At 45.4% G+C, this 15365-nt stretch overlaps 1 protein-coding gene across 3 annotated transcripts in view; it reads right to left on the reverse strand.

The window, feature by feature from the left end:
- Positions 1-15365, reverse strand: part of LOC117345779 (mitochondrial import inner membrane translocase subunit TIM16-like) — a 638816-nt gene that overhangs the window by 45442 nt on the left and 578009 nt on the right. For all 3 annotated transcript variants that reach the window (XM_033914922.1, XM_033914919.1, XM_033914920.1), the window contains exons 18-19: positions 8799-8885; positions 7090-7232 (exon numbers count right to left, since the gene is read on the reverse strand). In XM_033914922.1, coding sequence (XP_033770813.1) covers positions 7090-7232; positions 8799-8885 — 230 coding nt within the window. The remainder of the gene's footprint in view (positions 1-7089; positions 7233-8798; positions 8886-15365) is intronic.

Consider the following 15365-nt stretch of genomic DNA (forward strand, 5'->3'; position numbering starts at 1 on the left):
TTCGGGTGCGTGTGATACCGCGGCCCAGGATCTCTTCTTTCAGGATTTGACTCTTCCGCACGTCTCTGAGGCGCATCGGGCTCTGCTCAACGCCCCGATCTCTTGTCAGGAGATTTCAACGGCTATAGGCAATCTGAAACTCGCTAAGGCAGCGGGTCCGGATGGTATGGGACCTGAGTTTTATAAACTCTTGCAACATCATGTTGGCCCTGCCTTATGCGCTATGTTTGGTGACATGCAGGCTTCTGATCGACTTCTTCTGGAGCAGAATCATGCTCACGTAGTGGTTCTTCCTAAGCCGGGTAAAGACCCTGAACTGGTGGGTTCTTATAGACCCATATCCTTGCTCAATCAGGACATGAAGCTCCTCATGGCTATCCTGGCTAAACGACTGGCTCAGGTTGTCCCCTTGCTTGTCCATCCTAACCAGGTGGGGTTCGTGCCTGAGCGATTTTCTTCGGCCAACATTCTCAAGGCGCTGGTGGCTTTGAGGGAAGGTCGTGGCCGTCCTGGGGATGATTTGTTGGCTAGTTTAGACGCCGAAAAGGCCTTTGACAAGGTGGTTTGGCCTTACCTCTTCTGGGTCTTGCAACGCTTTGGTATTACTGGTTCGTTTCATGATTGGGTGGATCGTTTGTACACGGCTCCAACCGCTCAGTTGCTTATTAATCGCCAACGTACGATTTCTTTTCCTTTAAGAAGGGGGACCCGGCAGGGATGTCCCTTATCGCCCCTGCTGTTCATCCTCTCGCTCGAACCTTTGGCGGCCAAGATCAGGGACTCTCCGGAGGTGGAGGGCATTCAGGTGGGCATGGAGCTCTGTAAGATTACCATGTTTGCGAATGACATGTTGTTATTTGTTGGGAATGCTCGGGTCTCCCTTCCTTGTATAACTTCTTTCATTGCCTCCTTTGGGTCATTTTCGGGACTGTGTATTAATTTCAGCAAATCTGAGGCGCTTCCTGTTTCCTCGCCATGCACCTCCCGTGCCCTGCCCACCTTCCCTTTTCGGTGGGCCGAGGGGGAGCTTAAGTATCTTGGGATCTTTCTTAGCGCTGAGTGGTCTGCTGTTTATCGACGCAATATTGTGCTTCGACTTGCTCAGCTCCGCGACACTTGTCATCGCTGGGGGGACCTTCCTCTGTCTCTTTTTGGTCGCATCGCCTTGGTTAAGATGGTCCTGCTGCCCAAGATTCTTTATCCCTTGCAGATGATTCCTTTATGGCTCAGGGGGGGGCGGAGGAGAGGGCCTACAGGTCTTTTATCGGTTCTTTTATCTGGCGGAACCGGAGGGCCCGCGTTGGGTTTTGGAGACTCACGCAGAGCAGAGAGCGGGGTGGACTGGCGCTTCCGGATATCCGGTTGTACAATGTGGCTGCTTTGATGCGATGGGTGCATGAACTCTTCACGCTTAGTTACCGATTCGCCCCCCCGGGCTTGTTTGATTCTTGGGTGGCACCTCATAGCGCGCTGGCCTGCCTTGATGTCCCTCGGTGGCGGAGACCCAGAGTGGGCTGCAACTCTTTGTGGTTGGAACTGCTGCAGCGTGCGCTACTCTGGTGGAGGCGGTGGATAGGAGGGGGACTGCGGGATTCCAATTTGTTTGGGGAAACCCTACGTTTCCACCAGGTGTTGGTGGGTCGCGCGGCTTGGCGGCCAGCTTTGGTACTTGTTTTTGTCTGGGACATGTTTGCTCCCCGTCCTCTGCGGACGGGACCTTCCCTTCCCATGCTGATCTCCGTCGTCACTGGTCTCTCCCTGACATGCCTTTCTTTGCTTATTTGCAACTGCGGCACTTCTATGAAGCGGCTCGGAGGCATACTCCCTCTGGTTACCGTTTTTTGAAAGTGGACCATCTCTTTCTCTCTCTTCCTGCCTCTTCGAATTCTCTGTCCATTTGGTATGGGTTGGCCCGGACGGAAAGACCGGACTCTCGGCTCCAGCACCTGGCCTCTCAATGGACTGAGGAATTGGGGGAATCTGTTGGAGCTGAGATGTTGGTGGCCTGTTTTTCTAGTATTTCTAGGGGGGCCCGGAATGTTCAATTGCAGGAAATACAGTTTAAATTACTACGCCGTACTTATTTTACCAGGGTCCGGGGGGTGCAGGCGGGTCTTTGGGATTCGGATGTATGTGTTAAATGTCAGCGTCTGAGCGGGACCCTCGTGCATATGATCCTGGAGTGTCCGCTCTTGGGGCCTTATTGGAATGGGGTGTTGGACTTCCTGGCCCGTGTAGTGGGTCTCCCCTTGCAATGGTCTTATCTCCTTATTGTATTGGGGTGTGAGGGGGAGGTGCTTGATCAGGGCTTGAGTTTGGAGCACTGGCGTTTTTTGTACACAGCTCTGCTGGTGGCCAAACGTGGAGTGCTTCGTCTGTGGATGGATGCTAGTGCGCCTGAGGTGCTGGGGTGGAAGCGCTCCCTGGCTGAAGTGGCCCGTTGGGAGCTTCGCACTTGTCGGGGGCCACTGTCGGCGTCCCGCCGTATATATCGATCTCTATGGGATGCCACTTTACTGGAGGTTGGTGCTCTTTGAAGGTTTCTGGCTCGCTCCCATTCACTTCCATGGAGCTGGGGGGGGGGTGTCTGTCTGTGGGTGTGCGGGTTTTGTATGCTTGTGGCGTGGATGTTGGGGTGGCTGTCTTGGTTGGATGCTTGGGGGGGATGTTTGTGCCTTCTCTAATTATTGAAAATGTTGAACTGTACTGACCAGCTTGACTGCATTTCTTGTTTATTCTTATATGGATTCTGTTGAAGCAGCTTCTGGACTTTTTCTCCTGCGGGTCTCGCGGGGTTTGTATCTCCCCCTTTTGGGTGTGGGACCCCCTGCTTGTTTTGCTGTTTTGCTGCTTCTCTGATGTGTGTGTACTTTGTTGACCTTTTGGGCTGTTCAGTCTTTTCTGATCAATAAAAATATTTCAACAAAAAAAAAAGAATATTATTATGCTTTACCTTAATATTAATCACCAACTTTTTGTACGCCTCTATTAGGCGTGGCCTTAACTAACATATGTGCTTGTATCTAACTAGAGTTACCCAGAACCATACGAAAAGCAGGCAGTTGTGTAGAAAAACTCCACAAAATACTCCACAAACACATCTTATTCATTATCTATTCCATAGCTATCGCCCCCTGCAGTCCACGAGCCACTGTTCAGAACTCAGCAGCCAGATTACTTACTGGACTTTCTTGATCATGTCATATTTCACCAGTATTGAAGGAACTTCATTGGCTCCTGATATGTTCTTATGTTCAGTTTAAAGAATCACTTTTAATACACAAGGCACTGGAGTCAGTGAGTGGAGCTCCTGGGCCCCTGAGATAACATCAATCTCCTGAATCACTTTAGAATTCTATTCTTATCTAATCTTTTGACAGTGATACTGTGGTGGTTTCAGAGACAAACTGAGACTGCGACAATTGATCTGATGGTGCCCAAGATCTGAAGAAAGATAGGGAGCTTGGCCATATAGGAAAGCACAAGGTGGAAGGGAAGAAAATGATGGGTCAACCTTCAGTCAGATCTGCTTGAATGGCAGAGACTATGGCCAAAGTAAAAGCTTTTTTGGAGACCTCAGTTGATCGGAAGCTACATAATATAGAAACACGGTTGGGGGTTGGTTGATGCTAACATAAGAACATAAGAATTTGCCGCTGCTGGGTCAGACCAGTGGTCCATCGTGCCCAGCAGTTCACTCCCACGGTGGTCCCCAGGTCAAAGACCAGTACCCTGAGACCAGCCCTACCTGCATATGCTCCAGTTCAACAGGAACTTGTCTAACTTTGTCTTAAATCCCTGGAGGGTGTTTTCCCCTATAACAGCTCCCGGAAGAGCGTTCCAGTTTTCCACCACTCTCTGGGTGAAGAACTTCCTTACGTTTGTATAGAATCTATCCCCTTTCAACTTTAGAGAGTGCCCTCTCGTTCTCCCTACCTTGGAGAGGGTGAACAACCTGTCTTTATCTACTAAGTCTATTCCCTTCATTATCTTGAACGTTTCGATCATGTCCCCTCTCAGTCTCCTCTTTTCAAGGGAGAAGAAGCCCAGTTTCTCTAACATCTCACTGTACGGCACCTCCTCCAACCCCTTTATCATTTTAGTCGCTTTTCTCTGGATCCTTTCGAGTAGTACCGTTTCTTTCTTCATGTACGGCGACCAGTGCTGTTTGCGGTATTCCAGGTGAGGGCGTACCATGGCCTGATACAGCGGCAAGATAACCTTCTACGATCTGTTCGTGATCCCCTTCTTAATCATTCCTAGCATTCTGTTTGCCCTTTTCGCGCTGCCGCGCATTGCGCGGACGGCTTCATCGACTTGTCGATCAATACTCCCAAGACTCTTTCCTGGGGGATCTCTCCAAGTACTGCCCCAGACATCCTATATTCGTGTATAAGATTTTTGTTACCTACATGCATCACCCTACACTTATCCATGTTAAACCTCATCTGCCAGGACACGCTACAGCATAGTGCATCATGCACCCAGAATTTCAAAAGAGGCTGGAAAATATAAGAGAGCAAGACTGATGATCTTGAAAATAGATTACACCACTGTAACTTATGTTTTGTTGGTCTGCCAGATTCCATCATGGAGTCCAACCTCAGAGGCTTTCTGGAGACGTAGCTCCCTAAGGAGCTCAATCTAAGATCAGTGGTGGGAGAGCTGAGAATGGAGTGTATTCAATGTCTGGGTCTCCTTAAACAAATGGATTTGTGTCCCAGAACTGTTATCCTGAAGCTCCTGAACTTCGTACAAAAACAGATCACAAGAGCCTTCTGCCTAAAAGGTTCAGTTCAAAATGAGAACAATCACATCCCATGGTTTAGGATTTTTCTACTGTGGTGTCACTTCACCACAAGGTCTTCTCTCCAGCCTGCAGTTTATTGCATGAGAAAGTGTCCTCAGTGCTGTTATATCCGGCATGGATGAGAGTCATCTATAAGGGAGACACCAAATTTTTCAAAAAGGTTGAGGAGGATCTGCAATCTGCTCAGACTTTGCCAGGACCTATGAATGACACCTGAACTCAGCAGGTGATTGAGGCCAACAGCGTGTCAGATTTTAAGAGAAAATGGGATATTCATGTGGGATCTATAGGGGAGTAAGAATCAGGGAGTGGGCTATGGCCCTTTTCTGCCGTCAATTTCTATGTTTCTATGTTTCTATGAACTGGCAGCCCCTTGGATATACTAATAATGATGTTGTGCATTTTCTTGGCAGATTGAGAAGGTATTGATGACTTCCTTTAGTGGAATTAAGTCCACAGGGAGCTGACTCGCACTGAGTACTGTTGTTGGATTTTTGTGTTTTTTTTTAAAGGTACTTTCACAGACAGGGAAGACAATGGTTTATTTCTACAGGTTTTTTCTTCTTCTTTGGAATAAGAGTCCTGGCCTCTGGTGCTCTCTATAGAGCAGTGGTCTCAAACTCAACCCTTTGCAGGGCCACATTTTGAATTTGTAGGTACTTGGAGTGCCTCAGAAAAAATAGGTTTTTTGTTTATTTATTTATTGCCTTATCCAGGGCAAGTTACATGTTAAGATACAAAATAAAACGTAACATTTATCATACAAAACACATCAAGACCAACACTATAACAACTACATACATACGTATAAAATCAGATTGCATAAAACATACTAACCAATCCTATCCTACATCAAAATGTAAAATACATAAGGCACACAAGATGCCTCAATGAAAAACATCTTTATGCCAAATGAGACAAACTAGACCATCAAAAACCTCCGTGACCAGCACTCAGCCCTCAACAGTCATCACTCTTACCCCCTCAGCCAAACTCAGTTAATTTCTTATTAAAGAAATGACAATTTTGCATGAGGTAAAACTCTTTATAGTTTATAAATCTTTCCTTTTGGCTAAGTCTTAATCATAATATTGTAATTTATAGCTAAAGAGACATATGATCAAGAAACTGTTTAACTTTACTTTTGTGATTATGATAAACATATCGAGGGCCTCAAAATAGTACCTGATACATGTGGCCCCTGAGCCGCAAGCTTGAGACCACTGCTATAAAGTATCGAACAGAGACACAGATAGTTTGGACTTACAGTACGTATTTTGTTTTTCTTCTTTTAGGTTTGGAGGTTTCTGGCTCACCTCTTAGGATTTGTAGCTCTTATCTGTCCCCTTGCCTTATGTTGTACCCCTTTACTTGTATCACTTTTCTTAAACCATTGTAGTTCTACCTCCTTTCCTTTGGTTTCTGTATGTCCTGATTTTAAGTCTATCTTTGTACTTTTAACTTCTTTGTGTCTCCATAATTTTAATATGTACATCCCTTAGAAATTTTTATAAGCGTTAAATCAAATTTTAAAATAAACTTGAAATTTGAAGATTACTGAAGAAATTGGAGTTTTCATTTTACTGTGTTGTATGGCCATTGTTCTAAGTCCTAGAGCTACATGTGGGAACACCAATTATGGTCTGTGACTATCCAGGAAGAGTCAACACCGATGCCGCTTAGATTGACCAGTTTGAACAGGTTTACGATAGCAGCTAGATTTAACAGCTGATGTCTGAATATACTTATATTGTACATTCCACTTGATTCATTTCCAATCTATCATTCAATTGAGATTATAAGTTAAATTGCATGGATTACCTTTGGAAGTTGAAGATGGATTGGTACTTTACGGAAGGTTAGAGATTACCATGTAAATACACAATTGCCTACTCTCCTGTAGCATAAATAGACCACCAGCCAGTCAGGCTTTCAGGATAGCCCTAATGAATATGCATGGAGCAGATTTGCATGCCTGTCACCTCCATTATATGCAAATCTCTCTTATGCATATTCATTAGGGTCATCCCAAAAAAACCCGACTGGCTGGTGGTCCTCCAGGACAGGGTTGGAAAACACTGCTGTAAGTTACTTGCATCCCTGCCATTACACTAGTTTCGCTAGTGCTGGGTTACGCTACTATTCTATAATGGAATAGAGGTGTCCAAGTGCTGTTATAGACTAGGATCTCATTGTGCAGCATCAGTACACCTAAATGGAGGCCCCCTAGTGACTGGAGACTTCAGCAGTATGTTAAGTAATTCTGCCCTCCCTTCTACCTGATCGCTGTGTCCAGTCAAAAGCTGCTCTTCTTTCCCAGTAACCAGGTTCCAGACCCGCACACTCATATCATAGGAAGATGAGGCCAGGATATCTGCAGCCAGTGGATGGAATTTGATGGAGTAAATTTTCTCTGTATGACCTTGAAGCATGCAGGAAAAAATAAATAAATATATAAATAGCATCTCACCCTCCAGCACCTCCTCTCCCCCATTGGAAATCACCAATTGGATTAATTTGCAGACCCCTTTCCACCAGATGAAACAGTTCAGCCACTATATCGGATAATCAATAAACCCATTCAGGCTGATATTCAGCTAGTGTGGTGAACATAGTACATTAAGCGTCAGTGCTAGCACTTAACCAAGCACTGATATGCAGCACTGCTCTTCATATATGTAATAGCATTAACCAAACGGGCCAGCACCAAGGATGTAGCCACAGAGGGACCTTGGGCCTTCCAATTTGTGTTCGGGCCCCTGGCTGGCAGGAGTCCCTATGCTCCACCAATGGAAGTGCTCCTCCAGTCATGACCGCCTAAACCCACCTCCCCCTTCCCACCATTTTCTATTTCTGTGGATAACATTCTCCTCCTCTCTCCACTCTCTTGTCAGCTCACAACCGCTCCTTCTTTGCTCAGATCCATCAAACCACTAAAACCTGTCCCTTCCTCCTCTATAATATTACCAAAATCTGACCTCTCCTCTCCACACTACCAAAACCCTTAGCCACACTCTCATTATCTCTTGCTTAGACTACCGCAAAGTACTTCTCTCAGGTCTTCCACTCAACTCATCTCTCTTCAATCTGTTCAAAATGCTGCTGCACAACTCATATTACGCGAGAGCCGCCATGCTCACATTATCCTCCCCTCCCCCTCCTCAAGTCACCTCATTGGCTCTCCATCCATTTTTGAATACAGTTCAAGCTCCTCTTACTGATTTACAAGTGCATTCAGTCTGTAGCCCCTCTATATCTCTCCTCACTTATGCTCCCCCCTGTGAACATCCTTCTTATCTGTACCCTTCTCCTCCACCGCCAACTCCATCCCTTCTTTCAACGCTGTATGCCTGAAATAGGCTGCCAGAGTCAATACATCTTGCTTCGTCTCTAGCAGTATTCAAATGCAAGATAAAAGCCCATTTTTTAAAGCTGTTTTCAACTCTTAACTCCCACGTACTATCAGATATCTATACCCACCGTATCATTCCTTCTGCTAGAAACTCCTCAGCCCTAAGATGTCCTGTCTGTCTGTCCAAATTAGATTGTAAGCTCTTCTGAGCAGGGACCATCTATTGAATGTTAAATCTACAGCGCTGTGTATGCCTTTCAGCACTATAGAAATGATAAATAGTAGTTGTAGTAGTACTATTAGAAGCAGGCTACTGGACTATATGGATCATTGGTCTGACCCAGTATGGCTATTCTTATATTATAAATACCTTGTGTACCTGCTTATAACTTAAATCTAGAAAAGACAAGTAATTAAATCCCGGTCTCTCAGAACTTGTCAGGGAGCATCCAGATTTCCTGGTTGGAGTCTCAGGAGTTCTAAGCTCTCCTGGGCCCCTGGCCAGAGTCTCACTCAGTCTATTATTTCCTGGATCACGGATTCAAGTCTCAGAAGCTCTGTGCTCCTCTGTCCCTGTTGAAGCTCAGGTTCTCTGTGCTCCCTATTTGCTTCTGTTTCTTGTTACAGTAGTCTTACCTCTGAGAACAGCCTCTGGTTCAGTCAGTGTTTCTTGCAGGCCACCTTCTGGAATGCGCCATAGTCGGATTTTGGCATCTTCTCCAGCTAAACAAAAATACAATGAAAACATCAGTGAACACAGGACAGTATATATAAGAGGCAGAGTGGGACAAAATGTCCAGCTTCCACTGCAGAATAACCTTGACAAACTCAGAACTTCTCAGCTTGCTAAGCCTGGTATAAAATATATTAAGTCTCAGCACTGGTGAGCATGGCAGAAATATTACTCCCAGCCCCATACAGTGTGCCAATATACCACACCAAGGTCTGAGAAGCATTACCAATATACCAGGCTTGCAGTGTGGTGATATACCCGGTGGCATCACAGGTGGGTCCAGGCCCACCCACTTTAGACTCTAGCCCACCCAGCAGTGGCACAGCAGTGATGTGGCTGGCAGATTAGAAACATAGAAACATGATGGCAGATAAAGGTCAAATGGCCCATTCAGTCTGCCCATCCACAGCATTCACTATCTCTATCTCTCCCTAAGAGATTCCACATGCCTGTCCCATGCCTTCTTGAACTCAGATATAGCCTTTGTCTCCACCACCTCTACCAGGAGACTATTCCATGCATCTACCATCCTTTCCGTAAAGACGTATTTCCTTAGATTACTCCTGAGCCTATCACCTCTTAATTTCATCCTATGTCCTCTCATTCCAGAACTTCTTTCAAATGAAAGAGATTCGCCTCATGCACATTTATGCTATCTAGGTATTTAAATGTCTCTATCATGTCTCCCCTCTCCCTCCTTTCCTCCAAAATATACATATTGAGATCTTTAAGTCTGTCCTCAAGCCCTGCCAGTTGAAAACCCTGGTATCTCTCCCTCCAGGCAATCGGGGGATCACTTAAGTACACTCCCTCAACCCCTACCCCCAGTATCTTTAAATGCTTTAATTCTTTGCTGGCAGTGAGAGGCAACACATTCCCCCTGCTCACACCAAACCGAGTCTTCTCTAACGCAACTTCCTGGTCCTGTGAAAAGGAAGTTGTGTCAGATGGAAGACTTGCAGCATGAGCGAAGGGAATGAATTGTTGCTCGCTGCTAGCAAAGACTTAAATGATTTAAAGATACTGGGAGAGGGGGAGTGGTATTTAAGTGACCCCCCAATTGCCTGCGAGGGATGGCAGAGGTAGGGTTATTGTGACCACCCACTTTGAGCTCAAGCCCACCCAAAATTGGGTGTCTGATTTTGTCTTGAATATACCTCACCCATCAATGAAAAGTAATACAGATATACCACTCCCAATTGGGCCAGCGTTGGGGGGAGGGGAGGCACACAGGGCAACTGCCCTGGGTTCCACAGCTTCAGGGTGCCCCGCAGTCTAGAGAACTCTTCCTCTTCTCCCAAGTTACATCAGGCTCAGGATAATTATCACCCTCCTGCTGCCTACCTCTAGTCTGGTTTTCAACAATATGGAGACAGGCCCAACACCCTTGCTAACTTCAGTGATGAAGAGCCTTCTTTCTTCTGCCACCCTCCCACTGCCTTCCTCAGAGTCCGTAGTCCATACAAAGTCCAGCACTGGTGCTAACTTTAATGAAGAACTTTTGAGCCTATCTGTTGTGAGGCTTGTTGGTACTGCCCCTCTGACGCATATGTATCAAAGGGGGTGGAGCCAACAGGGCCTTTCTGATCATGTGGACTCGAAGGCTCTTCATCATTGAAGTTAGCATTGATGTCAGGCCTTGTATGGATTCCAGTCTCCAGGTCAGGCAGCGGGAGGGCAGCAGAAGGAGGAAGCTTAGAGAAGGAAAAATGCTGGACTTGCCTGAGGGGGGGGAGGGAGATAGGGGGTGATGTTGGACTGAGAAAGGTGGGGAAATGGAGAGAGTTGGTAAAACTGGCTGGATGGGTGGGAGGGGAGAGAGGAGAGATGCTGGACATAGATGGAGGAGAAGGGGAGAGGGAATATGCTGCTTATGGGATGAAGAGGAAGGGAAAAAGGAGGAAATGCACATGGATGGAGGGAAGGGAAACTGAAGAGAAAGGGTGACATGCACATGGATGAAGAAAAAGTGAAGAGAGGAAGGGGATGCATACTAGGGGGGGCTGAAAAGTTCTAAGCCCAACCAACCAACCAACTTCCTAAATTCTGAGCATTATTTTGCCACTGTGGCTGAAAAGAGTGTTATCTTATTTTATTAAGTGCCAATTTGGAAATTAATTTCTATGTTTTGACATTGTTTCATGTCATTAATTGAATGATATCCATATCATTCTTGGCTGGGCTGAAAACTTTTCAGCAACCCCTCGTAGTCAAGTCGGCAGAAGACGCAGCTTTTACTTATGCACTGCTCTGGATCCTCTGCTGTCTCTGTCATGTGGCTCCAACTTGCCCAGCTCTGCCCTAGATCCACTGCTGCCTCAGTCTGTCCCAGATCCTGTATCTGTCTTAGCCACCTTTATGATTTTTTTAATATTAAAGTTGGATCTGGCAATTTATGTATCGAACTTTATTACTGAAAAGTCAGATCCAGAGGATACTCCTGGATCCAACTTTAATGTAAAAAAAAAAAAAAACCTGAAATTCCTGGGCAAGGTTAGCCCTTCCGAAGCAGAGCAGATCAGGGTAGAGAAGCAGCTACTGAATCTGGGACAGACTGAGAATCCAGGACAGCTGAGAATCTAGGACAGCCACAGGATCTGGCTGAGGCAGCACAGGATTATGGGCAGAACAAGGCAAGTTGGAGTCCCATATCCAAAACAGCACATAAGTAAAAGCTGGATCCTCTGCAGACTCCCGTTGTAGAAGGTACAGAGCAGATCCAGAGGATCTGGCTTTTAACCTGTCCTGGATGGATGTTGGGGAATGGAAAGAAAGAGAGAAGGAGGATACACCACACATGGATGGATAAGAAGGGAAGGGAGGAGAGAGGGAGGATATACATGGATTAGGTGAAGGGAAAGATGGAAAACTAGAATTGACAAAGGGACTGAATAATGGAAGAAAGCTGAAACAGAAAGATCATTGCCAAAGATGGACAATGATTGGGTGATGAGGTGGTTGGGGAACTTCCCCCTTTTTTACCCCTCCATGTCTCTGAGCCTATTCTACCGCATCTAGAAACTTTTTTGTCAATAAAGGCATTATATGCATAATATGGGGATGTGTTTATTATAACAAAGATGGACATAGGGCAGGAATTGAAGAAGAAAGGAGAGTAAAGAAATAACAAATGGATAGGAGGCCCTGGAAAAATCTGAGACTGGGATCAACGTGATCAGAAAACCAAAGTCATTAGACCACAAAGGTAGAAAAAACTTATTTTATTTTCATTTTAGTATTTGGAATATGTCCAGTTTCAGAATTTACATCTGCTGTTTTTATTTTGCACTGATTGGGAGGTAACATGTTTCTTTCTGTTTTCCTGGTATTTGTGATACATGCAGAGTCTGGCTTCTTGGGATTTCAGTTTAATTTTTGTCTGTATTTGAAAAGAGGCTGTCTATGTTCTGCTTGAGTAACCGCAAAGGCCTTTTAATTGCTCTTTTGCTGATAAAAGAGGTACATGGGTGGGGCCACTGTTCCCTAAGGTTAGCCCAGTATGAGTAGCAGCCACAGCAAGGAAGGTGGCTAATTTTGGGGGGAACTTGGGCCCAGGACCCCTGTGAATTCAGTACAAAAAGAAGTGCATATCTATTTTAATTTCTTCAGTGTTGTCATACACGCTAAATTTAATTTCTTTGGGTTCCCAGTTCAGTTTCTATTTGTGATCCCTTGCTCTGTATTTGGTAAAGGTCTGTCTGTGTTGCATGTGCAGAGAAGTCATTAAAAGTTATTTTATGTGTGGTAGTAATGGCACTGGGGAAAGGGGGGCCCCCAGCATGTCTAAAACTGGCCCCGACTCCCAGTCCCAAGTGGTGCAACAGAAATATCACCCTCAACCCATAGGAACATTCCTGCATGGCTCTTCTTTCTTTCTTCTCCCCTCCCCATTTTATGAACTTGCAGCTTCCTTTGGACAAGAGGAGCAAGAGAACCAGGGAAAGAGCAGTGAGTTGGGGAGAGCGTAGCTGTGATACAGACATTTGCCTATCTCCATGGCCTAAATATACAGGAGGCAGGTCTCTTTAAATTGAAAGGAAGCTCAGGGGCATAAGAACATAGAAATTGTTTTACTGGGTCAGACCAATGGTCCATCTAGCCCAGTATCCCATTTTCACAGTGGCCAATCCAGGTCACAAGTACCTGGCAAAAAACTAAATAGTAGCAACATTCCATGTTACCAATCCAGGGCAAGTAGTGGTTTCCCCCATGTCTGTCTCAAAAGCAGATTATGAACTTTTCCTCCAGTAACTTCTCCAAACCCTTTTTCAAACCAGCTATGTTAAGTGCTCTTACCACATCCTCTGGCAATGTGTTCAAGAGCTTAAATCCTGTCTGAGTGAAAAAATATTGGTTTTAAAAGTATCTCCCTGTAACTTCATTGATTGTCCCCAAGTCTTTGTAAATTTTGATGTAGTAAAAAAATCAATCCACTTGTACCCGTTCTACACCACTCAGGAGACTTCAATCATATCTCCCCTCAGCTGTCTCTTTTCCAAGCTGAAGAGCTCTATCCTCTTTAGTCCCTTTATCCTCTATATCCCCTTTATCATCTTGGTTGCACTTCATTGAACCTTTTTCTAGTTCCTTATATCTTTTTTTAGATAAGGTGACCAGAACTGAACGCAATACTCAAGGAGAGGTCACACCATGGAGCAACCAGGGAAGAGCGACCAAAATGGTTAAGGGGCTGGAGGAGTTGACATACAATGAGATGTTAGAGAAACTGGGCTTCTTCTCCCTTGAAAAGAGGAGACTGAGAGGGGACATGATCGAAACGTTCAAGATAATGAAGGGAATAGACTTAGTAGATAAAGACAGGATGTTCACCCTCTCCATGGTGGAGAGAACGAGAGGGCACTCTCTAAAGTTAAAAAGGGATAGATTCCGTACAAACGTAAGGACGTTTTTCTTCACCCAGAGAGTGTAGAAAACTGGAACACTCTTCCAGAGGCTGATATAGGGGAAAACACCCTTCAGGGATTCAAGGCAAAGTTAGACATGTTCCTGCTGAACCAGAACGTACGCAGGTAAGGCGAGTCTCAGAGCATTGGTCTTTAACCTAAGGGCCGCCACGTGAGCGGACTGCTGGGCACGATGGACCACTGGTCTGACCCAGAAGCAGCAATTCTTATGCTCTTAGATACAGAGGCATTGTAACATTCTTAGTCTTGTTTACTATCCCTTTTCTAGTAATTCCTAGAATCTTGTTTGCTTTTTTGCCACCACTGACATTGGGTGGAAGATTTCAGCATACTGTATACAGTGTCACCCAGATCTCTTTCTTCACCCTAGCATCTGATAACTATGATTTGGGTTATTCTTCCCAATATGCATAGGATAAAGGTGATAGACTCAGGAGCAATCTAAGGACATACTTCTTTATAGAAAGGGTAGTAGATGCATGGAATGGCCTCCTAATAATGGCGGAAAAGAGGACTATATCTGAATTCAAGAAAGCATGGGACAAGCAGAAGATCTCTAAGGGAGAAAAAAGGCTGGGGAGGGGAGATGGATGGATGTTAGACCCATAAGTGTGGAGGGGAGGGTTGAGAAGTGGGGGAGATAAAGTGACCTAGACCATAAATGAGGGTGGGAAGGGAGGAACAGATACTGGACCTACAAATGGGGGTGGGGGGGGGTGATAGGAAGAGGAAGAGATTGAGTTGGGAAGGAGCCAAAACTATTTTTATATTAACTCTCAAGCAACCAAAAATCAACCAATCCCCATGGATGCCGGATAACTGAGAGTCTACTGTATTTAGGAATATTCAAGGGGTTTTATTGCAGCTTTTGGGGTAAGCCACTGCAAGCCTGCCCAAAGATTCAGTCAGTGGCCGAGGAGGAGGTTGGTAGGGGAGTCAGGAGCTGGAGAGAGTGGTCTGAGGATACAATTGAGGGGTGGGGTTTGAATTGTTACAGGCTCTGGTGTTGGGATGCGGTTGGGTGAAGAAGATTAAAGTGGCAGATGTTGGAATGGGGAGGGGGACAATTGCAGTACCGTGGGAAGGGGCAGGGGTGAGACGACAGAGAAATTGGTCCTGGGGTGGGGTACAAGAGAAAGGGTAAAAAAGGAAGAGAAGCTGGATGAGAGTGGAATATTATCAGATATATTGATGAACAAATTGCATAGGTCCTAGGGTCTTTATCGGCCACCATTTTCTATGTTTCTTTGAGAAAGAGTAAGAGAGAGAGAATTTTGTGGGAGGAGCATATAAAGCTGGGAAGGAGAATAAAAGGAGCTGTTGGGTCTGGGGGAACAATGATAGGTGAGGGATTTAGATACAAAGGAAGGTGAGGAACTGACCCTGAAAGAGAGAGAGAGAGGTATCAAGGTTGGGAAAAGGTTCAGCCTAATGTGCAGAGTAAAGGAGGGTTAAGCCATGGGGTGGGGGTCAAAGCTTAAGAATTTTAATATTTTCGGCAAAATTCCCCAATTATTCATTGAATAATAGCATCTTTCTGTATGA

This window comes from Geotrypetes seraphini, chromosome 11 (assembly GCF_902459505.1).
Source record: "Geotrypetes seraphini chromosome 11, aGeoSer1.1, whole genome shotgun sequence".
Lineage (NCBI taxonomy): Eukaryota > Metazoa > Chordata > Amphibia > Gymnophiona > Dermophiidae > Geotrypetes > Geotrypetes seraphini.